The 19034-nt window shown below is 42.0% G+C and overlaps 1 protein-coding gene across 1 annotated transcript in view; it reads right to left on the bottom strand.

Moving 5' to 3' along the window:
• Positions 1 to 8926: 8926 nt before the first annotated feature.
• The window catches only part of HIBADH (3-hydroxyisobutyrate dehydrogenase), a 105420-nt gene continuing 95312 nt past the window's right edge, over positions 8927 to 19034 (bottom strand). The window contains exons 7-8 of the mRNA XM_022584505.3: positions 14774 to 14930; positions 8927 to 9892 (exon numbers count right to left, since the gene is read on the bottom strand). Of these exons, the coding sequence (XP_022440213.1) occupies positions 9734 to 9892; positions 14774 to 14930 (316 nt within the window). The 3' untranslated portion in view covers positions 8927 to 9733. The remainder of the gene's footprint in view (positions 9893 to 14773; positions 14931 to 19034) is intronic.

Genomic DNA, 19034 nt, shown 5'->3' with positions numbered 1-19034 from the left:
CAGCCAAAAATCAATCAATCAGTCAATAAAATTAAAAAAAAAAAAAAAAAAGAGGAAACCATCTGGCATAACAGGGCTAACATAAGAAAAGATTCCCCAACTCTAAAGAGCTGGAGATTAGGTAACTCTTTGACTGCCTTGAGGAGAATTTTCTTTGAAGTTTTATTTCTTCCGAAGAGAGCAAGTACGCCAGGCTGTACCATAGATGAGGGATGCTATCAGTACTGTTCCAGGAGAAGCACAACCAGGTATTTTCAAAAGATAACACGCAGATTGTTTTTAAAAACCAAAAATACCAGCGTGTGACTAATATCACTAATGGAATCCTTCTTTCAGAGAGTCCTTCAAGCCAGCAGTCTCCCCAGGGCCCGAGTGAGGGAGGACAGAGGCATCTGCCCTCCCTGGTCTTAACATGGAGATTAGAACCCTGTCCTTCACTCCCACCCTCCAATTCATCTTAGGAGGATGAAGCTGCCAAGAAAATTGCATCTTTTAAGATTTGTGGTGACACAGGTATACAAGGTGTCACTGGGTGTTGAGGGTGTCACTGACCTACAAAAGGGGCCAGACTAAACTGCTATGAGCACAGCGCAACTCAGGGAACATGCAACGTTGGAAGAGGCAGCTTTTAATGCCGCTAGTTGGACCAGCCAGAAATTAAATGGGATGGCCGGAAAAGGCCATAATCAGGGATCAAGCCACTGTTCAAAGTCATATCAATTTTTAATAGTGTTTTGTTTTGGACACTGAGGCAAGCATAAATTCACAAGGATAAAAATACATTTGTCAGAACCCCATGGTCAGACCCCTACCAACCCAAAATGAGTTGGGCTGAAAGTGGAGAGGCGGACAACAGGGGAACTAAACCTATTGTAAATCTCTTTAAAAGTCTCTTCCTGCTTATCACTTTTCAAGCGTCCTTGATGGCCCATGTATGCCGCTGCAAAATTGAAAAAAAAATCAGATAATATGTATTAAAACCATGTCAAAAAAGCATTCCCGGGCTTCCCTGGTGGCGCAGTGGTTGAGAGTCTGCCTGCCGATGCAGGGGACACGGGTTCGTGCCCCGGTCCGGGAAGATCCCACATGCCGCGGAGCGGCTGGGCCCGTGAGCCATGGCCGCTGAGCCTGCGCGTCTGGAGCCTGTGCTCCGCAATGGGAGAGGCCACAACAGTGAGAGGCCCGCGTACCGCAAAAAAAAAATAAAATAAAAATTAAAAAGCATTCCTGCACACACAAACAGGATCAGAAATTACGTTACAGAGACTGGAGAAATAAGACATTCAGACCGCAAAGTCGCAAGCACAAAATTATTTAACCTGGAGACATGACTCCTACAACTCAGAAGAGGAAAGTGGTTCTGTGAAACAGCACATTAGGGCGTAACTGCACAATAAAATATGTTCTTAATGAACGTTTGTACTGTTATCTATAACATGGTACACATATTTGTGTGCAGAGGCACAGAATACAAAGACTCCCTCCTTCTCCAGCAGTTTGCTTTATCTTTCATTCCTGGGTAGTGTCTGTCTCCTGACTGGCTTGTTAATGTTAACTGTTTGCATCTCCTTTGTCTAAAATATGGACTTTTCATCTCTGAGACAAAGGGTCAATTCTAGGCAAAAGTAAAAGCCAAATAAATGAGTTAGGAGTTAACTAGTAGAGCATACTTATATTAGCACAAATAAGCTATCAGGTCTCCCCTGGTCATCTTGGCTCATTAAAGGGACAAAACTAAATCAAGCAAGGAGAATGAATCATGTTTGGCACTTATAGAGAGCAGGCTTGGGGTCAGGGTTAAGGTCATTAAGAGGAGAGAGGGATTAAAGCTACATTTGCCCTTAGGGTCTCTGAGATTGGAACTCTAATGTGAAATTTCTGGAGAAAGGCTTCAAATTGTCTAAAATTACCATAGACTATTTCAAGTTCTATCCATAAATGGAATGAAAATTAAGTTCAACAGGCATAAAACAAATGCAAAAGAATAGCAAAATTGATATCATCTGAGCTCTGCTCAGAGGGGCTGAGAAGCTCCATCTGGAGGTGAGTTAACCCTTTCAGGGCACAAAGCTATCTCTTCTCAGAGTCAGGAGGAGTAATCCACCTCCAAAAGGGCCAGACCGTACATTTTTATAAGGAGAACTGGTGACAATTATGCCCAATTTCCTATGATTTAAAGGGAAAATTATGAAGGATTTTTTATTTTCTGATTTGACAATGTCAGCGAGAAGTTTTCTACTGTAGGATAGCGTTTGGTCCTGAAACAATATTTGTTCTAACCTACAATAATCCCAACTCTCAAGCATTTTAGGCATTTATCATTTTTAATGACTATAGCAAATGCCAAATTTTGTCCTTTTGAAGATAAAATGCTACACTCAAAAAGTCACGGGATTTGCATATACAGCCAAGGCTAAGAAACACACCCCAAACCTGCCCTTTGATTTTACGAGTCTGGCTGTGAGGAAGGTTTCCATAGTCTCTCCCTCTGCCAATGTCATTATTTTACAGAGAGGCCTGCCAAAATGCAGCTCGGAGCTAAGCGTGTGTGTCAGGTTTATTCAAGTGGCTCATTCTAGATGAGCTCTCTTGCCATCTCTTTACCAGGCATGACGGACTATCATTAATAAAAATGTATTGATCTCTGAATCTATTCCCAGCTATATATAAAAAAAAAAAAACCCTAATACATGAAATGGCTATATGATCAATAAATAATCCCTAACCAGACAGAGTCCAAAAACTGTCAGAAGCACATGCCTCACATTTTCTTAAACCCTTAACTAAGAGGAATAAGAATTTTAAGCTAAAACAAACCTCGGAGATCAGTGCAATGCCCTCATTTTCAACAGAAGGAAACTGACCCATGATATTGGACAGGCGAGTGCTGACCCAGGGCTAGAACGCAGGTCTCCTGTCTCCCAGCCAGGGGCAACTCTGGGAACCAGGACACTTGAAGTCACTCCCTACAGGCTGCTTGCAAAGCGCCTCAGCTTCACTGTATTTTCCTATTAACATTCTGAGAGAGTCAAATTCTAGTCTGAATGAAGAAGTCTTCATCCCTTTTAGGTATTCTTGAATTATTAAATGATGAATACAATTAAATAGTAAAAGGTCATCTTCAATCTCTCTGCCACCGACGAGAGACGATGCCCCGTGCACATCGGCGCGATGGACGTGCTGGTTTATGGGCCTGACACCTTGCATGGAACGTTACAAATCCCTGTGATGTCCTTAAGCTCCCTCTTCAATTGAACTGAAAGATGGCTAAAAACCCTACTCAGGCAGATGACTCCCCATTGGTTGGTCATCTGAGAATGCTCAAGGGGTCAGTTACTGCAGCTGAGACTGGTGGTAACCTGTGCGCTTTTCCTGAGCAGCAGAAGGCTTCGGACAGTAGCCTGGGTAGGATTTATGCACCTGGATAACACCGCCCCCCATTCTCTGCCCGCGTTTGCCTTTCTCTCTCACCCCACCCGCACCCACCATAGGAAGCAGACAGACCGCACACATTTCTGAGTGCTTAGAAAACAAGTCAAGATCAAAATCCCTGCAATGAGAAGAATGGCCAAAGAGTAGACCCAAACCATTTGGGGTTCCCTTACATATGGACCCAGCTGTGCCTGAGCATATGCTCCATCAACATGGTGTCAGATCACTAGGATGGCAAAAGAGTCTCTCAAACACCTAAGTATTCACAGAACCCCTTGAATAAATCAAACTTGTGTTATTATGAAATTTACCTTATGCCTCAAGGCCTAGGCAGCACGGTATAAAAGATCCCATTCGGAACTGCTGTGCTCCTTAAAGGGGAATATGTGTGCTTTATCTGCACGTAAGTTGACTAAAGTACATAAAAACATGAGACTAAAGCTTGCTATCAAAAATGTGTATTTTGACCCCGTAAGTTTCTTCAAACAGCATACGCTAACCTTTTGACTAAGAAACCTTTGTAAAAGATCCACACTCTGCAAGACTTCTGTGTCTAGCAAACTGCATCATTTATAACCCAAAGGAAAATAAACTTGATCTGCTAAGGAAGCATCTTTCAGGGAAAAGTTCATGCAGTTTGTAGTTGACCTAACACAAATGCAATGCCGCCGCTTCCACTCACTTGGTCATTTATTGAGCTCTTATTCAATGCCAGGTGCTGTCCTCAACAGGGGGACTCAAAGCTGAATAAGACACATTCTGTGCCCTCAAAGAGCTCACAGTCTGTTGTAGAAGACAGATGAACATAATGCAAACATAATGTAAGAAGTCCTATGATGCAGGCTTGTATCAACAAAGAGCTATGGAAACATAGGGGAAGTGACTCAGCCTGAGGTGGCCGAAGAAGGCCTTTCAGATGATATGGTGCCTGAGCCAGTCGGCCAGGAGTGGAGGAGAAGGGCGTTTCAGGTGAAGGAAGCAGCACGTGCAAAGGTCCTGAGGTGTGAGAAGCATGGCATGCTTGGGAAATGGCAAGTGCTGTGATTCACAACCTGTTGCCCACAGGGTACCATAGAGGAAGCAAAGGGCAACAGCGTTGGTGAAGTAAAACAGGAGCCAGAGCGTGAAATTGCGGGGTTCACACTGCACCCGAGACTAAAGTTTGATGCAGGTGAATTTCAGCCTTCCAATTCCCTTGCAGCGGGGTGAAAAATGAATTGTGGAAGAACCAGACTGGTGCCCAAGAAGCAGCTGCGAATCTACAGAGGCAGAAAGATCAGTGGTTGCCTGTAGCTTCGGGGTTGGGGGAGGGAGAGAATGCGAGTGACTAAATGAGACTTTTCAGGGAGGGGGTGGCAGTGATGGAAAACTGGATTGTGGTGATGACTGAAAGTCACTAAATCATACATTTAAAATGAGCAAATTTTACTGTATGTAAAATTATACCTCAGCGAAGCTCTTAGGAGAAAAAGAGAAGCAACAACAAAGAGACAGAAGTATTCTAGACAGGAATCCATGAGGGTGTGAAGTAGGCACCAGAGATTTAGAATTCACTTTGGAGAGTGGGTGGAGGAGAGAGCAGAGTCAGGGATGGCTCCTGGGAACCTGGATGGGACAGGAACCAGGAGGAAAAGCAGGTCTGCTGGGGAGGATGCAGAGCTTGGGTTCTGACACACTGAGTTTAAGATACTTGTGGAATATACACCTGAGCAAGGTTTCTCAAACTCCCTGTTATTGACATTATTCTGATTGAGGGGGCCTGTCGTGTGCACTGCAGGATGTTTAGCTGCATCCCTGGCTTCTACACCACTAGATGCCAGTAGAATCCCCTCCCCCAATGTCTCCAGACATTGCTGTATGTCACCCAGGGCAAAACCTGGTTGAGAACCACTTATCAATAGAGAAGGATCTTAACTCATGACTTTTCCTTAGTTTTTCTTTTTCAAAGTTATTTCACACACCATAAAACTCACCATTTAAAGTGTACAATTCCGTGGTTTTCAATGCATTTGCTAAGTTGTGCAACCATCACTACTAATTCCAGAACATTTTCATCACCCCAGAAACCCCATACCTAGTAGCAGTCACTTCCCATAGTCCCTCTCCCCTAGTCCCTGGAAACCACTAATCTACTTTGTCCCTGCAGATTCACCTTTTCCCCGACAGTTCATATAGAATCACAGTATGTGGCCTTTTGTGACTGGCTTCTTTCACTTGGCATCTGTTTTCACAGTTGATCCATGTTGTAGTGTGTATCAGTACTTCAATAAATTTATTTTTTATTTTTGGCTGTGTTGGGCCTTTGTTGCTGCATGCGGGCTTCCTCTAGTTGTGGCGAGCGGGGGCTACTCTTCGTTGCAGTGCACGGGCTTCTCATTGCTGTGGCTTCTCTTGTTGAGGAGCATGGGCTCTAGGCGCGGGCTTCAGTAGTTGTGGCACGCGGGCTCAGTAGTTGTGGCTCGCAGGCTCAGTAGTTGTGGCGCATGGGCTTAGCTGCTCCGCGGCATGTGGGATCTTCCCAGACCAGGGCTCGAACCTGTGTCTCCAGCACTGGCAGGCGGATTCTTAACCACTGCGCCAACAGGGAAGTCCCTTCATTCCTTTTTATGGCCAACCTTCCATTGTATGGATATACCACGGTTTGTTTATGCAATCGTCAGTTGAGGGATGTTTGGATTGCTTTCCACTTTTTGGCTATTTTGAATAATGTTGCTATGAACATTCATGTACAAGTTTTTGTGCAGATGTATATTTTCATTTTTCTTGAGCACTTTCTAGGAGCAGAACTGCTGGATCATATGGTAACTCCATGTTTAACCTTTCGACGAACTGCCAAACTATTTTCCAAAGTGGATGCACTGTTTTACATTCCTGGCAGCAATGTATGAGGGTTCCACTTTCTCCACATGCTTGCCAACACCTGTGATTGTCTTTGACTCATGTTTTGTTTCAAGTTTCCAAAAGAGCACTTAATATTAGGCTACACTGTTTATGATAACTTTATACATGAGAAAACTAATGGTCAGGAGGGTGACCTACAGGGGTAAGGCTTAGAGGTCAGTAAAGTACTTTCCAGCACTAAGATTTATTATTCTCTGTTGAAAAACTGTATAATTAATTACAATACCACTCTATCATTCATATAAGATGCTGGCAGCTTGACACATGATGTCTGTGCCGGGTTTTAGTTTTTAAAGCTCCATCCATGCTTCTACCCTTCCTCTCTCTACTCAAAGATACCACTTAGCAAGTATCCTCTTTTGTGCATCATTGCTTTTTCCCTCTATGTGATCATTCCACCTCCATCAGCATAACCCCATAACATCTCCCATCCTAAAAATATAATTAAACTTCCCTTGACCCCATGTTCCCTACCAGTATCTATCCCATTTGTCTGTTTTCTTTTTACAGCAAAACTTGAAATTTGTCTCTATTCACTTCTTCCAGTTTCTCTCCTCCCATTCCCAATCTCATTTCTAACACTCCACCAAAGCACCTGTCAGAGTCAACGACTTCTATTTCACCAAATCCAAATGACTGATTCTCAGCCCTTATATTACTCAACTTATCAGTAGCTTTTGATACAAACTTGCATTCCCTCCTTAAAGCCTGTCTTCATTTGGCTTCTAGGACACTGTTCCTAGAACTGTTTTTTTACCTACCTTACTGGTCACTGAGTCTCATCTGCTGGTTCTGCCTCATGTTCCCAACCATTAAAAGCTAGAGTAACACAGGGCTTGGTCCTTGGACCTGTTTTTCTCTACCACACGTCTATTAGGCTCCTCAAATAAACCCCTCATTTTTTTCTCCTATACCTCCCCCGATCCTCCCTCAATTCTCCTCCTACAATCTTGCTCTCACAGAAGATGGTCTCCTTTCTTCCACCTTCTCCACCAACCTTGGAGTCGTCCTTGACTCCTCCTTTTCTCTCTCTCCTCATCCATCAGTTAGTGGCTCTATCTTTTATGTTCAGAATCTGACGACTTCTCGCCTCCCATCTTTATCATTCTGGTCCCAGCCGCCATCACGTCTCACCTAGATTATTATAACTGCCTCCTACCTGGCTTCCTGGCTTCCACCCTTGCCCCAGGGTCTATTCTCCACACCACAGCAGAGTGATCCCTCTAAAAAGTAGCTCAGGGCACATCAATCCTCGAACAAAATCTTCCGTGGGCTGACTATGATATTACGGTGTTTGCGAAATCGCCCCCCTACTGCCCCCTCTGTGTCCACACTCTTACGTAGTCCCTGTCCCATGCTAACTCTGGACTTGGCTAGGTGACTTACTTTGACCAATGGGACAATACAGCCATAAAGCAAGCAGAGGCTTAAAAAGCGCTTGTTCATTTGGTCTTGTCCTATGTTGCTGCTGGGAACCTTCTGCCACCAGGTCAGCAAACTTGGGTTAGCTTCCTGAAGGATGGGTGACCATGTGGACAGAAGCCCCAACCATTCCAGCTGTCCCTGCTGAGTGAGGCCAAACTAGACGCTTCAGCTCCAAATGAGTTAGCCTAGTCAGATGAATAACACGGCCCACCTTGAAAAATAATAAACGTTTGTTATTTTAAACCACCAAACTTGGGGTGTGGCAGTGTATCAGTTAGCTTTTGCTTTTGGTAACTGACACACTGCCTTTTTCACTCAGAATAAAAGCCAACATCCTAACATGGCCTCCAAGGTCCTACACGATCTGGCCTCCCTCATTTTATGACACTTCACTAACAGCCTCGTTGGTCCTCATATCTGGTATTATCCTACCTCAATGCCTTTGTACTTTCTGTTCCCTATGCCTACGGTGTTCTTTCCCCAGATATCTACATGGCTTGTTCCCTCACTTCCTTCCTATCTCTGCTCAAATGCCACCTTACAAAGATAACTTCCCTTACCACCCTAATAAAATACCCCAGGACTCCCCATCCATCCCCCTTACCCTGCTTTATTTCTCCTTTTAGTCCTGATTATTACCTGACATACACATTAAACATTTATTTCTTGTCTGTCACACCTCCTCACACACACACATGCGAGACACCAGAATTTATGGTCTACAAGGGCAGGATTTTATCTGTTTTGCTTATCACTGCAGCCCCAGCACTTATACTAATGCCTGGAATTTTTGATCACCAGGAAAATGATGGACATAGCAGTCCTTCTGCTAAATCTGGTATCTAGGCCTATCGCCTGAAGTATTTCTAGGGGCTGTGGTGAGGAAAGTGGCGACTATGCTCCCTACTGGGACATATTTCATTTATTGCAGGCCAAATTCCTACAGCACCCACAACCCAGAAAACACTGCAACAAATTCTTGTTAAGGATGCAGTTAGAGCAGTAGGATGAGGGCTGGCCACCGGTCAGTTCACACTCGGTTCCTCTCGACCTCCCCCCTCCCTTCCCTTCCTTCTCATCCTTTCCCCATTAGTCTGCAACACCAGTTTGTCAGATCCTTTGACTGTTCACCAAATGGTTAGGAAGACACAAAAACTCCAAGAAAGTATTATCAGCATAGAAATTTATTTGAATTCAAAATAATATGGTTATATTTAGGATAATATAATAATTATCTAAAGCACATATCATCATAGGCTCTGAAACAGTTCTAAGGATGTCATTCTTTTGAAGTCAAAAAATATGTAGTAAGAATGTACAAGGAAGCAAAAATATAAAAACTAAGTTTGCTGAGTACTGGGAGTTGTTACAAGAGCGGCACACCACGGTAATGTAACAGAGTCCAAATTACACAGCATGCGGCAAGGAGTTCTCTTGCTTTATCAAGTCCTGGAAAATAAACCAGTAACCTCAGAATGCAAGAATACCACCACTGGGTTAACAGGGCAAACTTTCTGAGGGACACAGGGAGTAATTCACTATACTTCCCCGTTCTCTAACTCCTTTCCTCACACCCATTTCTTTTCTTTCCTCCAGGAGAGGTTTTATCCTGTGGAAAAAAAAAATTGGTTTTATTTGTAAAGTGGAGTAAACAATATCCTGATTGAAGTAGGCAATGTTTTAGCTAATGATGCTCAGGAATCAAACTTCTGAAAAAGGTCAATCAGCTAGCTAGCAAAGACCATCAGTGGCTTGCAGAAAAAAAAAAAAAAAAATTCAGATAATATGTGTTTGCTAAATAGGTAAAAAGAATAAGCAGTTAAAAATGGGTGAAAAATCCCAGGGTTTATTGTGAACTAGACAAACAAAAGCAGACAGGTGACCTTTGATTAAGCCCATTTACTTGTGGAGTGAGCTATAAGAGGCTCCAAGATAGAGTTTGGTTCCCAACAGTGTCCACAGCCAAAGGGCAAACTCAGAACGTCTCCTCCTCTCGTAGAAACTGGAACACGGATGAGAAGTCTTTTTTGGAGTAGCCCTTCGCACACATCATCCTGTAGATCTGATGGGCCTGACTGCCCAGAAGGATTGGGCTCTTCGTGCTGGTAGCAGAGTCTTGTGCTAATCCCAGATCCTAAGTCAAACAAGGGCGGAGGGAATATATTGAGGTTGGTAGTTAAGGCTCACTTCAGAACTGTGGCTCCTAATGCTTGGGTTTCAAAGAAGAAAAAATGAAGCCTGAAAAAATAAGATACTTACAAGCACGATGTTAAGTTATATATATATATTTTTATACGCCCTTTCTTATAGCTGCAAAACTGCTCCAGAGAGAAACCTTGATTTCTGAGTGGTCTCTCCACTCCTCCACCCTCCACAAAACCTATCTGTTTTGTTTTGACTTCGGCCAGGTGTTCCTATCCAGGTGAGATCACACAGAGAAATGCTTTTTCAAATCTACAGAAGCCTGTAAGCCTAAGACAAACCCCATTATGAAATTAAGCATGATGAAATTATCAATGATGAAAATATCCATTCAATCTCTTAAGTCAACACATATTTAACAACTGCTGTGTGCTGGGCACTGTTCTAAGTCCTGGTGATATGCAGTCATGATAATAAAACCAAGTCACTGTTCTCAGGAACTTACTATCCAGCGTGGAAGATAGACAGTAAAACAAATACTAAACTTCCAGACAATGACAAGTGCTCTGAAGAGAAATAAAGCAGGGTAAGGGGTCAGAAAGTCATATATAGCAAGGCGTGGGGTGGAAGGAAGAGAGTTCTGATTGATGAGATGTTTAGGGAAGACCTCCCGAGGCAAAGACACTTGACCTAAGATCTGAATGTGAGGGGGCAGTGAGTTCTTTGGAGAGCTGGGGGAAGAGAGTTTCAGGTGGGTGGAAGAGCAAGGGAAAGGCCCCCTGGGGGGGGCATGGCTTGGATGCTCAAGAAACAGTAAGAAGGCCAATGAGGCTGAACTAGAATAAGCAAGGGGCTGGGGAGGGAAATGAGACTGGGGATGGCAGAGGTGCAACACGGAAGCTTTATGATGTCTGGAGACGAAGCTGGATTTTCTTTCAAGTGCAACAGACAATCAGCTTCACAACAACACTTTAACATCTCTGAGAGCTAATGTTTCATTCAGAGAGTTTTGGAAAACTTATTATTGGCTATTGTTTAAAAATAGACAAAAGTTAACATTATGAATCTTTTATAGTTACACTGTAGTTAATGGTATCCTCTACTGTAAGAATGGAATCTTGTCCAACCTTGAAATATCTGGGGGTAGATGGAAGACAATGGAGGCATGGTTAACTGAAACAATATTCCCCACATTTCACTTGTGATAAAATAAGTGCTGCAAACAAGTGGCAAAACCAAGACTTCCTTCTTACCATTACCATCTTCATTTCCTCCACCAATGGAAAAGCCAGCAAGCCATGAAAGAGGAAGACAAGAAGCAAGATGAGGCCTATTTGTATTCTTTGAGGAACACCCTTGATAACGGAGTAGTTACTGATACCATCCACTCAAAGGAGGAAATGATTCAAGGGAAAAATAAGCAAAGTTTAAAGAATGGATTAAATCTCTAGCCTCTTGGATATCTATGATGCTATAGGTGTTAACAGTATTTTTGTGCTTACTTGTAGAATTTTCACATGTAAACCCACAGATTTGGAAAATCTACTTAACCTTAAAGTCTTCTATAGCTTCCACTAAAAAGCAAGTTTAATTATTACCCACACACTTCACAAATGTGGACAGTTACATTATTGCTTATACCCAGACAAGCAGATAAGCCTCTTTTGTCAACATCATTTTGCTGCACATCTGCAAGATGCATTTATTTAAAAATGACAGAAAATCTACATAGAAAGACTGCCTATAATTTTTAACCTAGTAGTATAACTAGAATATAAGAACTTAGAGTAAACACAACATATCGAGGAGAAGACAATGCTATTGAGAAGAAAAGGCTATTAGAGGTTTTCAAAGGGGCAAGTAAATATCCCAAATAAGAGCTAATAAAACCAAAAAGGGGAAGCTAAAATAGCTTTGGTGGCTGCTACCTTAAAGGGTGGACATTCTAAAAAAGGAAAGGTGATTTAGTCTATAAAATCCTAAGTGGCTTGTCAATCCTGAAATGTTAGAAAAGAAGGTATCCTTTGAAGCTTGTAACATATAATTTAAAATAAACAAACACCCCGGGCTTCCCTGGTGGCGCAGTGGTTGAGAGTCCGCTTGCCGATGCAGGGCACACGGGTTCGTGCCCCGGTCCGGGAAGATCCCACATGCCGCGGGGCGGCTGGGCCCGTGAGCCATGGCCGCTGAGCCTGCGTGTCCGGAGTCTGTGCTCCGCAATAGGAGAGGCCACGGCAGTGAGAGGCCCGCGTATCGCAAAAAAAAAAACAAAAACAAAAAACAAACACCCCACTTCACTAATCAAATAAAAATATTTATGAATTCATGAGCTCAGTGGGTGGTTCAGGAAAAAAATACAAAACAATTGCAAAAGGTTTCAACAAGTTAATGGAGGACCAAATCGTTTCATATTACAAGGACACAGGTACACTGGGTGAGTAATAAGAGTGGTCATAATTTTCCATAATTTGTTCCTTAGTGGCCATCAGAAACAGACTTCTAGGTTGTGGGGTTTAGAAGAAAGATCTAGTTTTTGTATTGATTATGTTCTGATTATATACACACAATATATTAAAATTTTATGATGTTAAGACCTAGAAATAGGGCTTCCCTGGTGGCGCAGTGGTTGGGAGTCCGCCTGCCGATGCAGGGGACACGGATTCGTGCCCCGGTCCGGGAAGATCCCACATGCCGCGGAGCGGCTGGGCCCATGAGCCATGGCTGCTGAGCCTGCGCATCCGGAGCCTGTGCTCTGCTATGGGAGAGGCCACAACAGTGAGAGGCCTGCGTACCGCAAAAAAAAAAAAAAAAGACCTAGAAATAAATGTATAAGCCTCTACTTCAAGGACACATTAACATATCTCCCCCAACACAATGAGATCTAATGGTAGTCGAGCAAAATATCTCCTAGTAAGTAAAGGCCTGATCTGCCCAAGCAGGTATGATTGCTTTAATCAATGTAGCACTGTTGGGGACTTCTTTAATCTCTATCAATTTCTGTACACAAGTCTAATTAGTTATGGTACGTTTTGCTAACAGCTATCTGAGGTGATGAAAGCGTTTTTTAAGTTCCTTTCTAAATGCTTTCATTTTAAGCAAAATTCAGAAATCCTGCTCTTTATAAGGGAAATGACAACTTATAAAGAGCAAAAGAGAACAGGAATGTCCATATGTTTTACTACTGTACTGTCTTATGCTATCTTTTATTATCAAGAAAATAATTTTAAAGGACCTCAACAGGAGCAGATTCTTCCTGGGCAGGGACACTGGAGAAAATGATGGAAGTAAAGGTGTGACGTAGAGGAGAGTCCCCAAATAAAGCCAGCACTGCTTACACGTTACTTGTTAGCTGCTTCCTCTGTTGGAGCCATTAGCAGTATTTTAGGAACCAAATAAGCTAACAGGTCACAACCCACTTCATACATGTACATAAAGCAAACTGGGCATAAATGCGATTCTTTCACTCTTCTGTGTGCCCTAATAAACGACCCTGCAGCTTTGTGAAAACAATCCACTTAAGGAGCTACTTTCTGTTTGCAACAAGAGCAACACAGCACAACTTACAAAAGCCTGTGTGGAGGATACACAAACCTAAATACAAGGTACAGATTGGCATAAAAATAAATATTTTCTTAAATGAAACACGAGGAGAAATAAAACTACAAAATAAGAAACATAGTTTCAAACATTGCTTCATCCAATAAATATTTAAAGTGAGCCAACAATGCGCCAGGGGTCCGGCTGGAGGGGCAAGGAAGGAAGAGGCAGGCTGAGGGAAGAGCAGGCGTCGAGGGCTGCCAGGGAGAAGGGACAAGAGGCCAAACGAGTTCAGTGTGGCTGAAGCAGAGGAGGTGGGTGGGAAGGCAGAAATGAGCTGGTGAGGAGAGCAAAGGCCTTTAAGACAATGTGCAGAGATGGACTTTAATCTACAAGTAACTGGAAACCATGAAAGAGACTTAACAGGAGAGATGACATAATCAGGGTTTTACATTTTAGGAAGTCCACTCTTTACCACAGAAAATGAACTGGAGAAGAAGATGAGAATGAAAGGCCAGGAGACCAGTTAAGGGCAGATGTTGTAGAATCTAAACAAGGTTCAGCCAGGGTACTGGTAGTGGTAGAGAGGGCAAGTGGGTGAATTCAAGGCACAGCCGAGAAGTAGAATGGATGAAACATCCTGGGAAATGAAGGAGAATAAGCTGAATACGGTATACAACTGTACATATTATTACTTCTGTCAAAAAGTAAATGGCAGGGGTGTGGGGAGTGGGGTAGGGAATAAGCTCTACACAAAATCTGCAAGTCGTTTGTCTAAAAAGTATTTTCTAACGTTGAGATCACAAATGAGAGGAGGCCAACAATTTGCTTTTCAAATGACTTTACACATAAATGTATATATTCTTAAAGTAGGAAGATGTATTTAGATATCTAGCATCATGCGAAAGGTCCTCTCTTTTGTGATATGTATATCCAATGTCATTACATTATTAACCGTCGGAAAATGCTTATTACTGCTTCCATTCTAAGGGCTTGGTAAATTAATGTAAATTTATGATGAAGAACAACATTTTACCGGCTCACATTACAAACAAACCCAAGCACAAAAGAAAAATCCCAGCCTATTCTTCTCATCTGAAAGGCCAGGATTAAAAATGAACAAGATAAAAGGTTTTTATCCACGCTAAGTTTTAAATAATTTCCAGTGACTGGGTCACTAGTTTAGTAATCTTGCCTTCTAGGATAGACGTATGCTTTGTTACGAGAGGGGAGAAGTGGGGGTAGGCTGAGGTGGGGAGAGAGAGAAAGCAGGGAAGGAGAACGAAACCACTAAACATTTCCCCGCTCTCTTGGGTAGTCTCTGCATTTACCATACCTTAGCCATGAGTGTTGTTCCGAATCCACCCTGATAGTTATTAGCCGAGGGAACTCCATCCATCACCCCAGGAACAGGATTATAGGTGTCACTTGACCAACATCGTCCTGAGCTCATATTTAGGATTTTAGCCAAGAGTTTTGGGTCAAGCCCTAACCTGTCAAAGAAGGTCAAAGAAAAGAAGTGTTAAATGTCAAAATATACAAGTCACGTGTGATTATTTATGTGTGAGGATGCTCCATCTTCTCTCTCCATTTATGATATGTCTTCAAATATCTAAGCAGACTGACTAGAATGAAGAATCCAATCTTAAATTATAGGGTATTAAAAGCTAGTGATTAAACATTTCTGAGCCAGGACATTTTGCACTGAGAGAAAACCTTCTGCACTACCCAGCTTTTAAGAAATAACATACGACTACATAAAAGTATTGTTGGTTTACCACACACATGGGTTTTCTAGTCTTTTGGACATTATTGCATTTATGTGTCGCGTAAGAACCTTAAGCCAAGATGATCATCTAAATTCTACAGTCTTTACTCACAAGTGATGTATTTCAGAAAGAAATACTGACAGTTAAATTATGTATCATGGGAGTCCATGTGGATGCATTTATATGTATGTTTATTCCTTTAGCTCTTATGAGAGAATAAATGCAAGAGATGAACCACAAGCAGTAAAATGAGCTTCAGGGAAGTTATCGTTATCAAAGAAGACATCTCTTGCTGGAGACTTTTCCTTATTTATTAAATCTTCATTAGACATTCTTGCTTATGAAGCAAGTCTGCACAGAGTTGTGACATATGCTATCTATTCAGAGACATGCATTATAGTTCTGGGTCAACTGCTGATAAGGTTACTGATCCTGATGAAACAAAGCTTGCCCAAGCGGAAACATCATTTGTTCTATCACTGAGCTGATGGCATAAACGGCTGTTCAATGTGGACCCAGAAAAAAAGTAGAATTAAAATGCTCTATTACTTTATTCCAAGTATCTTAGTGAAGCCTGGGAAGCACAGTTTTGCTACGTATCTTTGAATCAAGTTTCAGATAAAACTTTCTGCTTTTTCTTAAAACCAATCCCTTCCAGAATTAAAAAAAAAAAAAAGATTAAACAGAGACACATGTAAATATTAAACGAACTGTGCATTTTGGGGTGCTGCTTAGTACTTGTGTGTTCAAAATTGTCTGTCTATTTCCAGATCAGAATAGAATGACCAGTAAAACCTTTTTCCAATGCTCGAGCAGGGTCTAGGGCTAATAGCCAGGATGTGTACGGACTTACCACATAATACAACTGTTATGTAATCAGGCTTTCAAGGAGCAGCTGTGGTTCAAGGAATACTATATGGCATGCCATGAAGATGAACTCACATGGTAGCCCGTGTTATAATGAGCAGTTTTTACTAAAGATTATAACAGATAAAGATTCCATCTAAATCAGCGGTCATACATTCTGTTCAACTGTACACTGCTGGAAAGAAACCTGATGGTTTCATTCATTCTTTTATAAAGATCCAAGTTTGTTACATGTACAATTTGCTACTGATGCTTCCTTTCCCCTTTCAAATATAATTAGGCTATCAGGATGCTATGGTAACAGATGACTTAGGAAAAGATAAAGCCAATGCACTTAGGCAAAAATTGTGAAAAGTAAAATCACAAATGAACAACTAGTTAATTTGCTATAACTGCAAATATATTGTCTAAGCACAAATATGCAAGAATGTATATGTCTAATGTGCTCTATGAGCAGGGGATATTTTTAAAGACCCCAAAACACTGTCTTTACCTTCCATTTGGAATATAATTCAGGCTTCCTAATTTAGATTTTCTTTTAAAATGGCTCATTACATTCAAAGCAGCAGAGATACTCCCCCTCCTTATAACCTACCAGGTTAGGCTCAACAGTGCCTCACAACACTCTTTATTGCTAAAGAAATTCATACTCTGTCTATAATACTCACCAAAATGGGAGCAAAGCTTATTATCCTTTGTAAAACGCTACATTTCATTTTTCTTGAATGTCAAGGAAAAATATTGGCGCTGATTTATGGAACTTTTTTTGGTGAACATATTACTATTTAGAAGCATCCTGAGGGGCACACACAAAAATGAGGTGGCAGTTGTTATGTGCTCACTTTTCAAATCTGATGCTTCCCCACCATGCTGATTCTCTTTAGGAGATGGCTACTCCCTCTCCAGTCCTCCCCAACCCCCCAACAGCAAAGTGTATCATTAAAAAGAGCAAGCTAGAAGTGTTTTGCATTTCATCTTTCTGAGGATTCTTTCACTGGCATATATATAACTGACAGTTAAAATTAGACATGATATTAAAATCAGTTACTGAAGTCCTCTGTCTTCCACTGTGCCCAAGGCTTGTAATGGTCTGAAACCAGCTAGAATACACAGTAATTGTCATTCAGGGAGTCTATCCTAGAACGTCATGCTTCACTGGAGAAGACTGAGTTTCATTTGAAATCAACAAATTAATCCAAGACAGGTATCTGAAAGGGCAAGTTTAATAGGAAGCAGCTACTGGGCTCTCAACCATGATAAAATGTTATTGCTGTTTCCCTGTAAATTGGCTGGGAACATATGATACTTTCTGCATAAGAGCCCCATTGCTGTTCAGGAGATATACAGCTCAAGCCATCAAAAGGATGACAGTCTGTCAGTCCCCATAATAACTTGCCACTGGATGTGGTTCGAGAGTGTGTGCATGCATGCATGTGGCTTTACAATTGCTGGAATGTTCTCTGATATAAACAGAATGAATTCATTGCTCTGACCGCATATATAACGCAACTCAAATAAACGTCACTGTGTCAAATCTACTCACCTTTAAAACACAAGAATTTTAAATGAACTTTTGGGAGAAGTAAAAATGATGCATAAACTGTAAGAAAAATTAAAGAGAAGCCAAGTGTTTGCCTTCACTGTAACCAAGGCTTTTAAGGGCCAAAAAAGTTTGTTCACCTTATAGTCTCTGTAAGTATCTATACTGTCTGGTTTTATGTAAGAACAAAGCAAACAATGTCCCTAAACTGAGATGTTTGTATCACAGGAACCGATCTGGAAATGAAACATCTAAGACTATGTCAACTTAAATCCATCATTCCGTTATTCACCAATGTCTACGCAGACCTGCCATCTAAGAAGAGGCTGTGCCTGCCCTCCAGGAGTGGGCCAGTTAAGACACCTGCCCAGTAACGTTTACCTGAGGCAGGGGAAGAGCCCCCCGACCCCCACCTCATTCGTCTGACAAATCTTCATTGAGTGCCTATTACATGCCAGGGATGTTCTTAAGATAAATTGGTGAGGGACTTCCCTGGTGGCGCAGTGGTTAAGAATCCGCCTGCCAATGCAGGAGACATGGGTTCGAGACCTGGTCCAGGAAGATCCCACATGCCACGGAGCAACTAAGCCCATGCACCACAACTACTGAGCCTGCGCTCTAGAGCCCACGAGCCACAACTACTGAGCCCGCGTGCCACAACTACTGAGCCCGCGTGCCACAACTACTAAAGCCCGCACACATAGAGCCTGTGCTCCGCAACATGAGAAGCCACCACAGTGAGAAGCCTGAACACCTCAACGAAGAGTAGCCCCCATTCTCCGCAACTAGAGAAAGCCCGCGTGCAGCAACGAAGACCCAATGCAGCCAAAAATAAATAAATAAATTTATTTTAAAAAAAAAAAGATACAGTGGTGAGCAGACAAAGCTCATAGAGCCTGCATTCTAGTTGGGAAGACAGACGATAAACAAACAAATAAATATATAATGCTAGCCAGTGAGAAGTGTTATAAAGAAAAAACATTAACGTACAATTCAATTCAAATACCAACCACCACCACCATCACGTCAATAACTACCATGTATTGAGCACCTACTATGTATCAGGCACTGTTTTAAAAGATTTACATGGATGACTTAATTTACTCTTCACAACAGATACTACTGCTACTGTGGATAGATACTATTATTTTTGTCATTTTACAGATGAAAAAAGCTTAAGTCTGTGGCAGAGCTGGGATGTGGTCATCAACAGACACCCACACTCACTGCCCTGAGTCTCACTGGGTCATATGGGTAGTCACTTAATCAGCCAACATGATGGCATCCTATCAGTTTAATAAGAAATTTGGCCAAACCTTTATTATAAACCTTTTGCCATATGTTATATCTATCAGGGTATACAACTAAGAGGTTTCAGTCATCACCTAAATGAAACGGCAACACCTTCTTAGGGAAGTAAC

Source organism: Delphinapterus leucas, chromosome 9 (assembly GCF_059928025.1).
Source record: "Delphinapterus leucas isolate spDelLeu-1000000601 "Yukka" chromosome 9, BTC_Dleu_Yukka2, whole genome shotgun sequence".
Classification (NCBI taxonomy): domain Eukaryota; kingdom Metazoa; phylum Chordata; class Mammalia; order Artiodactyla; family Monodontidae; genus Delphinapterus; species Delphinapterus leucas.
The sequence above is the reverse complement of the archived record's forward strand: the minus strand, read 5'-3'. Positions and strand labels throughout refer to the sequence as shown.